A 13,861-nucleotide genomic window follows, 5' to 3' on the forward strand; every position below is an offset into this window, starting at 1 on the left:
ATGCAGGTGACGTGTTGGTGCGCCGTGTTCCTCCTGACGCCTGCACTTTGCCTGGTGAGTTAGGTGTTTCCTCGAATTTTGTACTTCTAGCTCAACTTTTTCCACTCCACGCTGTCCTGACAGCTGATGGCAGTTATTGCTTATTTTCCTGAGACGACTTTATACAACTATTCATCCGTGCATGTTCTACACTGGTTGAATATTTCATCATGTGGCACACCGAACAGTATGGTAGTAACTCAGGTAGCTATTCAACTTCAGCCATATATTTGTCTGTAAATGCGTGGCAATGCAACTTGAATCAGGTTTATTTTTCCATACTGGGGAAGTAAGGGAAACATGCTTGATGTGAAGATGAGTTATGCCTTTTAGAATGTATCTAGTTTGGTGTACTACTCATACTAAAGAATTCAGGTTCCTGAAAACAGCGATCATCATCCGGAACAGGCAAAGGAGTGGTCTCACGGGGGCGCCCTAACAAACCAAAACCCCGTGTAGACAGTCTGTGATGTGTGCAGAGTGCAGCGGGTTACAATGGGTCCTGATGACAGGCTGCAGTTCGAGCTTTGTCACACTGGGTATTTAACTAGGCAACACGTGAAAAAGAAATATAAGTTTTGGTAAATGCGCTTTTCGGGTGAAGTTCAGCTGCCCACGGTGTTTAAATGCACCAGTCACAGAAAAGAGCTACACATCAAACCAAACTTCCCCAGTGAGCTTCATTTCTTCTTGGTTAGAAACATTTTCTTCCAAATCAGACTTTAGTTTATCAGTTTAGCGTAAGTAGTTTTCAAACTCCACACAATGAGGCTTTACTGAAGCGTGCGCATATTACCAGTTACCATAATGTTGACGCAGTAAAAATAGGAAATAATACTTTACATCTGTCTTCAGACATAAACAGGCGCAAAAAAAGAGAAATGAACGGAAATTTATTATTTTCAGCATTTTACAATTCCACGCTCATTTTTACACTTAGCCTATTTTTTTTTAGATAATTAAATCATGTACGTCCCAGGCCTGAACACAAAGAAAGTTCACATTCTCCTCTTCTGTTAGTGGACACACACATTCACCCGTTCACAAAGGCAGTGTTTTATTTTATTTTACTGTCAGGGGATATATGTGTGACATATTCTAATGTTCGAACTGACACAGATCTGAGCGCAAATGTGATAGAAATCCAACAGGTGTAATTTCATTCAAATTGGAATGATTTTATACTTGAAAATGGGTTTAGATGCCAGTGAAAGTTGTGTCAAATGTATTTATGAAACATACCACATTTCGCTACATTTCCTTCATGTAACCATGCATACGTATATATGTGTTTAAATCGTTTGAGGCAGTTTTGTAGCTTATACCCGCAGTTGGTTTAACGTATAAACGTGTGGGATTTTATTTGTTCATCTGAAAAACTCACTAAAGAAAACAGAGGTTGCGGATGTGGAGCTCTCCAAGGTTCTGGAAGTATTTGCACACACGTAATGTTTTCACATATACGAAGGATGTTAAATCACCCATAACGGGTTTATTGCCAGGCCCTTTTTAAAGTACATCTTACGGTTTAAAATTAAAAACGAGTGCTTAAAACCGAATTTATTTTTACCTGTACGTCTTTTGGCACAACTCTATGCTTGCTATATTTTTACCGAAAGAATCCAAATTTTGGCCATTCTTCTTCTTCTGAAATATTTCCGCTGTGATCCGAATTAAATTCTGAAAAAAGATGTCATTTACAAACATCATACACACTCCTGTAATAATAATAAAATTCTTACTGTCAGGGTAAAAGTTTTGTTTAACTGCAGTGCACTGTTAAAAATAAAAATCTATTCGGGTTTCCCGATAAATCCTGTTCGCCGCGTCGTCTGAGTTAAATAGTGTAGCTGGGAAAAAGCCATTCGGCCGAGTAGAGCGAGCTTATTGTGCAGCCGTTAACAGTCAGCATTACCCACAGCAGCGAGGATTAGAGCTGAACTTTGATGGTTTTATTTCGTGTTAAAGACTCTTGTCTCTTCTTAAGCCTCTTGTCTGAGAGCCGCGCCTTGACCCTGATAACAGCACAGCCCAGGCAGACTACAGTATACAAGACTGAGCGGGGCCATTTCCGTGGGCCCACTGTTTAATTAGCACACCTGATATTATTCCTGGACAAAATATAAAGGTATTGGGTTCATTTCAGGTTATTGTTTTACACATCATTGTCATCGTGTAATGTATAATCACCATATCATTAAATTAAATATTATTATTATTAGTGAATTAAAGTGTATTTGTTTTCATTTCATCTTGTAATACCATATTGCTATCACATACGATTTTTCTTTTTAAAATGTAAACAAATGGTCTACAAATTGTATATAAAATTAAAACAGTATGGGGTTTTGACAGATTAACACTTTCAAACATTTTGAAAAGCAGAGATTTCAGTTCTAAAATTGGAAAACAGCTATTTGATCTGCCCTTTTTTTAACCAAAAAAAAATAAAATATTTTGTCTAAAAAGTTATGTTTACTAAAATGTTTTTTTTTATTCTCAGTTGTTATTTCTACATCTTTTATCCATATTTGTGTAGGGTATTTTTGCACATTGTCTTAATCCTCCATTATATTTCCTCAAAACGTTCCCTTGTATTACTATTTGCTGCTGTAGTGGCTCTTTCTCTGTAGAGAACTCATTAGATTTAATCTACAAGGTTGGGCCTCTTCCTATTGTCACAGCTATGACAGTGGGTGAGGGTCGGAGAATTTGAGCCATGATGGAATTGGTGGCAGAGATTTTCAAAATTTGACAGAAGGGCTTCCTGCCTGGTCTTTGATGCACCGTTATGCTTAAAGTCAAGTAGTGAAAGCTTTCTGGCTCTTGGATACCACTGCCCATCACTAACACCAACCTCCCCAACTCACTCCTCCCTCTTGTCTCCCCTGGGAATAACAGATGCAGTGGTCCCATTGGCAACAGTCATAGCAGTCACATTAAAGTGTGATTATCAAACAGTGCAAATGGGGCTTGCAGTGTCAAGCAGTCTGCACTGTGGGGAGGAAAGAAAGTCCCACTGAGATCACTACAGCACAGCTCACACAGTGTGAACCCACCGCCACCTCCTCCACCTCCCAACACTCATCTCACCACACCCACTCTTCAGTCTACAGACTTCTAAATTAGCTCATAATAATAAAAAAGCAATATGCTTTCACTAAGCTGTTTGAAGCTGAAATCAAGAGCGGGGCAGTATTAATTCAATTATATAGAAAAGAAATTAATGCAAATGCGTACATGCTGTGCAACTAAAGACACACACAGGCTACACACACTCAGACAAATGCACTGTGTAGACATCGAGTAGGAGCTGTGGAAAGAGTGGGGAGTTATGTTTTCTTTTTTCATTTTTCTCCACAGATGTTCACTAAGTGAACATTTCTCCCAGTTTCTTGTTTAACCTTTGTGCTGCTTAGTTCTTAAAGCAGCATGGAGGTGTCACTTTAGAGCTACTCAAGCCCAGCTGTCGGGGAGAGTGGAGTACGAAAGACCTCAGTGAATTAAACACCAATTCCCTTTCTAGTGTCCCAGTTACCCAGCTCTGTCAGCTGGGCGATGAGGGGGTCATCGATGAGGAGGCTCCAATTGAGTCTGAAAGAGTTTGTCTTGTTTTTAATGAGGTTTTAAAGGGTGTTTTAGGTGTTCCAGAGGTATTTAACAGGTTGCATGGGATGTTCAGAGTGTTTGAGGAGTCATTCAAGTGCTGTGATGACAGGGTGACCCTGATTTACCGAGAGTAAAATGAAGAGTAAAAAAATTAAATTTACCTAATATTCATTTCATAAAAATTATTTTATTATTATTATTATTTTAATCACTCTTAATGCTAGTATTGTCGTACCTACACTAACACTCCAATTTAATCCTATATTGAAGGTCCACAGACTGACACAAAGTGATAACTGTTATTTACCTAATTAACAGGAATTTTAATGATTGCCTACAATGTGCACACAGTTTTACACCAACACAGATCAGTCCATGCAGTTACCCTAATAACTAGTAGGAGTCACCACTGGATGGAAAATGATATGGTCCCTCAGCTATAATAAAATATATATAGCATATATTTTATTGTGTTTGATGAGAAAAAGGAAATAAATTAAGAAATGAATTACACTGTTCAGATAACGCATTCAAAATTCGAGATCTGCATTTAGGATTTCATAGAATGAAAACACCAAAAAGCATTTAAAAAACATTGACGTATGTATATTTAACTATAGTTTCAAAGGAGGATTGTATGGAGCTGACCTTTGATCTCCAATCAGAGTGCTGCTGTGGTGGTGTGTAACTTTGAAACTGACATATCAAGGTGACTTGGTCTTGTTGCAGTGGGTTATGCTCTGAACTCCAACCTCTGTGATCCTTCCTGTGAGTCCCAGGCTGCCTGATTTGAGCTCAGCCTCCCCAGGCTGCTGCATGCCCCCACAAATAACCAAAACAAATCTTGACCTTGGTGTTGGGCTGTAAAGTCAAAAATAATACCACCTAGGCATTTGGCACTTTGGGCTTCTGGTTATTTTACTTCTCCACATGTGTCATTGCAGGGATGATGATTCAGATCCAGAGAGGGTAAATAAGGGAAATCTGCCTTGGATTTGGGTCTTTAATGGCATTAAATTGGATAGGAATCTCTGTCAAATATTCCCAGAATAAGCATCCAGTCTGACTTTGCAGCCTGAACAGCAGCAGTGTGAGTGTTTGTGTGTGTGTGTGTCTGTTGAGGTGGTAGGCATCTGTGATTAATGACCACAGCCTCTGTTCTCCTCTCCATGCACTGCTCTAGATTTTCAATCGTGTTCACAGTTCACAGGTCAAAGCTGCAGCTGATCGTTGAAGGGTGTTGTTCTGAGAAAACCCAGCCACTCTTGCGACCAAGGTTTGATCCTTAGGGAAGCCTTGTCTCCCTCGACTCCCTCTCTGCATAGAGCAATCCTTTTATGGCAATCCTTTTAAGCATGTGGCATCTTGCAGCACTTTGAAGCAGCCCAGGGAGAGAAGTGTCTCTGAAGCCTGGAAGCAACTAGATAACCTAGCCCAACCTGCTTTACATCTCCAGGTACTCCTGTGTCCTGCAGAGTCTGCAGCAAACTCAGCTCACCACAACTGAAGTGATAGAGCAGACCTCTCCAACATTCAAACTGATATCTGCATTCACATGAGCTGATCCGCCGGTCTTATATTTTCATGCCCCTGTATCTCTCCTTTTTGTGACTTATTCTATTATAGAAACATTTAGAATTCACAATCAGGAAAAAATATTGATTTTTTATCCAGAAGTACAGCTCCATACTGAGTTGTGTAATTTCCCAAATTCTTTCTCACTGTGAACTATTAAGTTCCAAAGCATCAAAACACTGCATTTCAAGGAGAAATAGTGTTGATAAAGTACTTACTTTGAGATTTTCCTGTTGTATTGACAAATGATCCAAACACTCCACATGATCATTGCTATTACATAATGTGTATAAATGTATGCAATAGCAAAAGATTCACTGGCGACTGGGTCCATGTGACAGATTTGACCGGAGTCTGGCTCATCCTTGCTGATTCCTTTCCAGAATGCTCCATAAAAGCTGCTTCACAGTTTGTCCCGCACTCTTCTGTGATATTTTGGCAACTGCTCTTTTAAGGTTTCTTCCGTCCTGTTTTAGCACTCTTTTTGACCAGTCTGGAATGCCCAGCACCTGTGCTTCCTCTGATACATTTCTGGAAGTAGATATAGTGGAGTATAGGGAATCACATAATGGAGGATAAACAATTTTGAGACTTGCCTGCATTCTTGCTTGAATTTTTTTGAATTGAATTGTGATTTTTTTTTTTTATTAAATTTTGCAAAAAATGGCAAATAGATTTGTACAAACTAGTTTTAATGCTAACATGTTTCAAAAATGTCTTAAACTATGTGGACAATTTTGCACTGTGATTTTCATTATTAGACTTTTTTATTTCAAGGTCCTCTATGAATTCATTTTTTGTAAAGTAACCTCTTGTTTTCCGGAATTATGTTATAAAAATATGAAGCAGAGATTTGCGCAGTGCAGGACCAATGTCAGAACAAACATGTTTTGGTTTCAGCAAGAATTGGATTTAGTGATTAACTGTGGTAGAAATACAGTGGACTGACAACACTGTTGCTGATACTACCAGATACAGTGGTGATACAGACTTGAAAGCATTTGGAATAGTATAATGATGAATTGTCTTGCTTTCTAACATGACGATGGGCTTGACTGACCAGTGAAACAGAGCAGGCTGAGATGCTGCTCTTCTCAGGGAGGCAGGAGGACGAGATGGTGGAAATGTTGGTAATGTAAAGGAAGAGGAGGAGGAACACAACAATGCTCTCCTCTGCTTCATCAGCAGTGATGGATATGCTTGGGTTTACTGTACAGTCCAACAGTCATCAGGCTCACTGGTGGGAATTGCCAGGCATGTCCCTTGTCGTCTCCTTTAGAGCTTTCCATCTTGTTATGTTACAGTGACTGGCAATGTGGGTCCTGTCACCCCATTCCAGAGACATGTATGGATGACATATAAAAAATCAATGAGTAATGATATTTCCAAACCAGGGTTTAAACCCATATACTGCAAGATTGGACTATTTCTGTAGCAGAGAAATTGTGACAGTAGAATGTAAATGAGTATTACTCAAAACCTGCAATGAACTTCAGCCTGTCGAAAAAGCTCTTAAAGGATTCTATTAGTCTGAAAGTCACTGGAGAGGTTTTGTATCAAATGCAACTACTAGCCTAAAAATGCGAGGTGACTTGATAGTAATGCACTCTTAGTCAGTTTACAGTGAAAAGTTGTTAAGGGTCCAGACTTGTAGTAACTTGTGTTGAATGTGTGGGGACTAGATACTTGTCACAACTTCAGTAGAAAAATTCTGAACCTTAACACCCCCCCTCTGCATCCTAATGAAAGATTCTGATCAGTGTTTAAAAAGTAATTATACCAGTATACCAAATTCAAAGCCAAAATTAAATAAAGTCAAACTTTGGTTTCAGAAAACAATCATTGCAAAAGGCTCTGTACTGACATGCACAGCAAAGGAAAGCACTGCCTGACAGACTGAATTCAGGTCCTAACCGGCCTTTCGACTTTAACATACTGGCCACCTAATGTATCTGCGCACACTACCTACTATGAATACTTACCCACCATTGACCTGCACAACTGTGTCTGACTGAGTTCTTGCAACAGATCACATAAAAACAGTCATTCAAAGTGGGTGATGTAAATTCAGTTACTTTGACCTGCTCTTATCAGTGAGGCAAGAAGGAGATGGTGGAGTTGGTTACTCTTAAGTGGGGTGTTTGTTATCCATGTGCTTTATCTGTTCCCTCTTTGTATCAGAACACAGCAAAATGCTGGCATTAACTCTTCAAAGTAGAAAGTCACACTGACACCTGTGTAATGCAAAGCCAGAAGAAGTAAAAGAAACAGGAAAAGAAAAGAGGGAAGTGGACGGAGGGAAGCATCAGTGGCTTTTATGCTTGAGCTGCTTTATGAGTACAGTACACCAGTTTGTTGTCAACATCCACATGTCTGTCTGGCTGGGCTGTTTGTCCTGTTGCTGTCACTCAGAGTAAACAGGGTGATATATAACCTAGCAGAGGAGAATCAAACTGCAAATTATCATCACGCATGTTTTTTTTGCTTCCTTCTCATAGACTGTGGGAAAGGTAGAGCATTGAACATGACCAACTCTCAGCATGAAGGTAACAGAAAATGTATTCATACAATAAGAGATGTACTGTGAAGAAAAACTAGAGATAACAACTTTTAATTTAAATGCTCACAGAAAGAGTAGTTCTTGACTGATTTATTTTGATGAACACTGGTCAGCTCAGGGCTATAGCAGGACCTGTGACAAAATCAAATATGACAGAAAGGAAGATTTATTAGCAAAATTTTAATCTAACATGGCTGTTTTCATGGAAAAATAAGATTTCCTGAAACAGTAAAAGAAGGGTGGTACTGAGCAGCAATTAGTGACAGTGGAGAAGAAAACCTCTCTGACAAGAAGAAACCTTTAACATACAGACAATAAATGAATATTAAAAAGTTATATAGAGAACCCTGTTAGCAGTTACAGAACTGTAGCTGCATTTTTTGCTTTCAACTCTGGACCTATGTCACGTCATAGCTCATCTTTCTCAAATCCGTATGTTTCTTCTCTGGATCTGAAATTCAATTCAATTCAATTCAATTCAGTTTTATTTGTATAGCGCCAAATCACAATACAATCATCTCAAGGCACTTTACAAAAAACAAAAAAACCCAACAATTCCCTTATGAGCAAGCACTTGGTGACAGTGGAGAGGAAAAACTCCGTTTAACGGAAGAAAAACACCTCCAGCAGAACCGGGCTCAGTTTGGGCGGCCATCTGCCTCGACCTGTTGGGGTGAGTGGATAGAGCAGAGAGAAAAGAACAGCAACAATAAACAACAGATAGACACTGCAGGTTGGTGGGACCAGTAACTGCACATCAGCAATATACAGCTCCAGGACCAGGGACACCTGCAGAAGGTACAGAGAGAACAGAGAGAGAGGGAGAGAGCACAAGGTTAGTGACATTCAATGGTGGAATATACATGAGGTGGGAGGAGAGGAAGAGAGGGGAGGGGAAGGGAAAGAGGGGGGGGGGTTAGGGTAGGGGAGCTCAGTGCACCGATGGTCCTCGGGCAGTCTAGGCCTATAGCAGCATAACTAAGGGATGGTTCAGGGTTTCCTGAGGCCAGCCCTAACTATATGCTTTGTCAAAGAGGAAGGTTTTAAGTCTAGCCTTAAAAGTACAGAGAGTGTCTGCCTCCTGAACCCAGGCTGGGAGCTGGTTCCACAGGAGAGGAGCTTGATAACTAAAGGCTCTGCCTCCCAATCTGCTTCTGGAAACTGGGAACCACAAGTAGACCTGCACTCTGAGAGCGAAGTGGTCTATTGGGATAATATGGTACTATGAGGTCTTTAAGGTATGAAGGAGCTTGATTATGAAGGGATTTGTATGTGAGAAGAAGGATTTTAAATTCTATTCTATATTTTACAGGGAGCCAGTGAAGAGAAGCCAATATAGGAGAAATATGATCTCTCTTGCTAGTTCCTGTCAGGACTCTGGCTGCGGCATTCTGGATTAATTGGAGGCTTTTTATGGAGATATTGGGACATCCAGATAGTAATGAGTTACAGTAATCTAGCCTTGAGGTAACAAATGCATGGACTAGTTTTTCTGCATCATTTTGAGACAGGATGTTCCTAATTTTGGAAATGTTGCGCAGGTGAAAGAATGCAGTTCTAGAGATTTGTTTTATGTGTGAGTTAAAGGACATGTCCTGGTCAAAAATAACTCCAAGGTTTTTTACAGTAGTGCTGGAGGCCAGGGCTATGCCATCTAGAGTAGCTATAATTTGAGAAAAGTTATTTCTGAGATTTTTTGGCCCAAATATACTTCTGTTTTCTCTGAGTTTAAAAGTAAAAAGTTACTGGTCATCCAGGCCTTTATGTCAGTTAGACAGGCTTGAAGTCTGGTTAACTGGTTTGTGTTAACAGGTTTAATAGATAGATATAACTAAGTGTCATCTGCATAGCAGTGGTAATTAATAGAGTGCTTCCTAATGACATATCCTAAAGGAAGCATGTACAGGGTGAACAGAATCAGTCCTAGCACAGAGCCTTGTGGAACTCCATAACTAACTTTTGTTCGTGTGGAAGGTTCATCATGGACATGAACAAACTGGAATCTGTCCGATAAATAGGATTGGAACCATTTTAACACTGTTCCTCTGATACCAGTCACATGTTCCAGTCTCTGTAGTAAGATGTTGTGGTCAATGGTGTCGGATGCAGCACTAAGGTCTAGGAGGACAAGTATAGAAACAAGTCCATTATCTGAGGCTAAAAGAAGATCGTTGGTAACTTTTAACAGTCCTGTTTCTGTACTATGATGTGCTCTAAATCCTGATTGAAAATCTTCAAATAGTTCATTCCTGTGTAAGTGGTCTGATAGCTGCTTAGCAACAGCTTTTTCTAGGATTTTAGAAATAAATGGCAGGTTGGATATTGGTCTATAATTAGCCAAGACTCCTGGATCAAGACTAGGCTTTTTGAGTAAGGGTTTGATTACTGCAGTCTTAAAGGCCTGTGGTACGTAGCCTGATACTAGAGATAAATTTATCAAGTCTAATAAAGATGAGTTCATTAATGGCAGGGTGTCTTTAAGCAGTCTAGTCAGGATGGGGTCTAAGAGACACGTTGATGATTTCGATGAAGCAACTACTGATGTAAATTCAGAGAGATCTATGGGAGAGAAGCAGTCTAAACATAACTGAGGTCCTACAGATGATTCAAGAGCTACTGTAGTAGAAGATTCATTTATTGCAGGTATAGGAAGCATCTGCTGAATTTTATCTCTAATAGTTGTTGTTTTATTTGTAAAGAAACTCATAAATTCATCACTGCTGAGAGCTAAGGGAACACTGGGCTCAACGGAGCTGTGACTTTTTGTCAGCCTGGCTACAGTGCTGAAAAGAAACCTGGGATTGTTCTTATTTTCCTCTATTAGTGATGAATAGTATGCAGTTCTGGCTTTACGGAGAGCTTTTTTATATGTTAGTAGACTGTTTTTCCAGGCTAGAAAAATTTCCTCTAAGTTTGTGGAACGCCAATTCCTTTCCAGCCTTCGTGATGCCTGCTTTAAGGTACGAATATGTAAATTATACCATGGGGCTAGTCTTCTCTGATTCACCAACTTCTTTTTCAGAGGGGCTACAGAATCAAGCATTTCACACAGTGAGGTTACAGCGCTGTCAACAACATGATCAATTTGGTAGGGAGTGGGATTGAAGCAGCTGCCCTCCACTATGTTTATACTTGGCATAGATGTAAATAAAGATGGAATCATTTTCTTAAATTTATTAACAGCGTTGTCGGATAAACATCTGCTGTAGTGGAACTTTCTTCCAAACACTGCATGATCCATCATTTTAAATTCAAAAGTTATTAAAGAATGATCTGACAAAACAGGATTTGGGGGAAAAACTATTAGATGTTCAATTTCGATGCCATAGGTAAGAACAAGATCAAGGGTGTGACTGAAACAGTGGGTGGGTTTATTAACGTTTTGAATGAAACCAATTGAATCTAATATAGAATTAAATGCAATGCTGAGGCTGTTATTTTCAACATCTACATGAATGTTAAAATCTCCCATTATAATGATTTTCTCTGATCTAAGCACTAAATCAGACAGAAAGTCAGGGAATTCAGTTAAAAACTCTGAGTAAGGGACAGGTGGATGGTATAGAATGACAAGTAGAACTGGTTCTTGTGTTTTCCAGTTTTGATGCCAGAGACTAAGAGTGAGGCTCTCAAATGAGTTATAACTGTTCTGAGGATGAAAGTTTAATAATAAGTTTGAGTGGAAGATTGCAGCTACTCCTCCACCTCGACCTGTGCTTCGAGGAACATGATAATTTTTATGACTGAGGGGGGTTATTCATTCAGAATGACATATTCATCCTGCTGTAACCAGGTTTCAGTAAGATAGAGTAGGTCAATTTGGTGATCAGTTATCAAATCATTTACTAACAGAGAGACCTGATATTTATTAATCCACATTTGACAGTTCTGTTTTTCTGTTCAATAAGAGGAGTGGTCTTAATTTTTATTAAGTTTTTATGAATAACTCCTCTTCTGTTAACTTCTGATTCATTTGATTTATATGTTCGAGGGACAGACACAATCTCTATGTGGTCTGAGGGGGGCGGCGGCTCTAAGGAAACTGCAGAGAGGCGTTTTAGACTGAGTCTCTGCATCCCAGTCCCCACCCTGGATTGTCAGTCTTTAGGTCGGCTAATAAACTCGGCCAAATTTCTAGAGATGAGAGCTGCACCATTCAAAGTGGGATGGATGCCATCTCTCGCTACCAGACCGGGTTTTCCCCAGAAAGTGGCCCAGTTGTCTATGAAGCCCACATCGTTTGCTGGACACCACCTAGACAGCCAGCAACGGAACGACGACATGCGGCTAAACATGTCATCGCTGGTCAGATTGGGGGGGAGATGTCAGAGATGAGGCTTGTCTAACATCATCAGGAAGACTATTTCAGATTTTAGCTGCATAAAACTTAAACGCTGTTTCTCCATTTTTATTCCTGACTCTGGGCACGAGCAGAAGACCTGACCCTGATGTTCTCAGAGTCCGAGATAGCATATATATACATGACCGAATGACCTTAACATAACTGATACTGATGGTAAAGATTGCAAAATAAAACAGGAAGTGACAAAATTAAATCCCTTCTAAACAAAGTCGACAAGCAGAGATCAGTTCATGACAGAGCCCCCCCCCCCGACGGCATCAGGATCTCCTTCTCCAGAGGGGAATAGTGGAAGTTGAAAATCATAAGCACACCGGAAAGGTGTCAGCCCCAGGATGAACAAGGTAGGGTATTGTGCGCATACACAACCCACATACAGTGGGTACGGAAAGTATTCAGACCCCTTTAAATTTTTCACTCTTTGTGTCATTGCAGCCATTTGCCAAAATCAAAAAAGTTCATTTTATTTCTCATTAATGTACACTCAGCACCCCATCTTGACAGAAAAAAACAGAAATGTATACATTTTTGCAAATTTATTAAAAAAGAAAAACTGAAATATCACATGGTCATAAGTATTCAGACCCTTTGCAGTGACACTCATATTTAACTCACATGCTGTCCATTTCTTCTGATCCTCCTTGAGATGGTTCTGCTCCTTCATTGGAGTCCAGCTGTGTTTAATTAAACTGATTGGACTTGATTAGGAAAGGCACACACCTGTCTATATAAGACCTTACAGCTCACAGTGCATGTCAGAGCAAATGAGAATCATGAGGTCGAAGGAACTGCCCAAGGAGCTCAGAGAGCGAATTGTGGCAAGGCACAGATCTGGCCAAGGTTACAAAAGAATTTCTGCAGCACTCAAGGTTCCTAAGGGCACAGTGGCCTCCATAATCCTCAAATGGAAAAAGTTTGGGACGACCAGAACTCTTCGTAGACCTGGCCGTCCAGCCAAACTGAGCAATCGTGGGAGAAGAGCCTTGGTGAGAGAGGTAAAGAAGAACCCAAAGATCACTGTGGCTGAGCTCCAGAGATGCTGTAGGGAGATGGGAGAAAGTTCCACAAAGACAACTATCACTGCAGCCCTCCACCAGTCGGGGCTTTATGGCAGAGTGGCCCAACGGAAGCCTCTCCTCAGTGAAAGACACATGAAAGCCCACATAGAGTTTGCCAAAAAACACATGAAGGACTCCCAGACTTTGAGAAATAAGATTCTCTGGTCTGATGAGACTAAGATTGAACTTTTTGGCATTAATTCTAAGCGTGTGTGGAGAAAACCAGGCACTGCTCATCACCTGCCCAATACAATCCCTACAGTGAAACATGGTGGTGGGAGCATCATGTTGTGGGGGTGTTTTTCAGCTGCAGGGACAGGACGACTGGTTGCAATTGAAGGAAAGATGAATGTGGCCAAGTACAGAGATATCTTGGAAGAAAACCTCTTCCAGAGTGCTCAGGACCTCAGACTGGGCCGAAGGTTCACCTTTCAACAGGACAATGACCCTAAGCACACAGCTAAAATAACAAAGGACTGGCTTCGGAACAACTCTGTGACCGTTCTTGACTGGCCCAGCCAGAGCCCTGACCTAAACCCAATTGAGCTTCTCTGCAGAGACCTGAAAATGGCTGTCCACCAACGTTCACCATCCAACCTGACAGAACTGGAGAGGATCTGCAAGGAAGAATGACAGAGGATCCCCAAATCCAGGTGTGAA

At 40.4% G+C, this 13,861-nt stretch overlaps 1 protein-coding gene across 1 annotated transcript in view; it reads left to right on the forward strand.

Moving 5' to 3' along the window:
• The window catches only part of nxph1 (neurexophilin 1), a 71,677-nt gene continuing 57,816 nt past the window's right edge, over positions 1–13,861 (forward strand). The window contains exon 1 of the mRNA XM_026300530.1: positions 1–54. Within this exon, the coding sequence (XP_026156315.1) occupies positions 1–54 (54 nt within the window). The remainder of the gene's footprint in view (positions 55–13,861) is intronic.

This window comes from Mastacembelus armatus, chromosome 11 (assembly GCF_900324485.2).
Source record: "Mastacembelus armatus chromosome 11, fMasArm1.2, whole genome shotgun sequence".
NCBI lineage: Eukaryota > Metazoa > Chordata > Actinopteri > Synbranchiformes > Mastacembelidae > Mastacembelus > Mastacembelus armatus.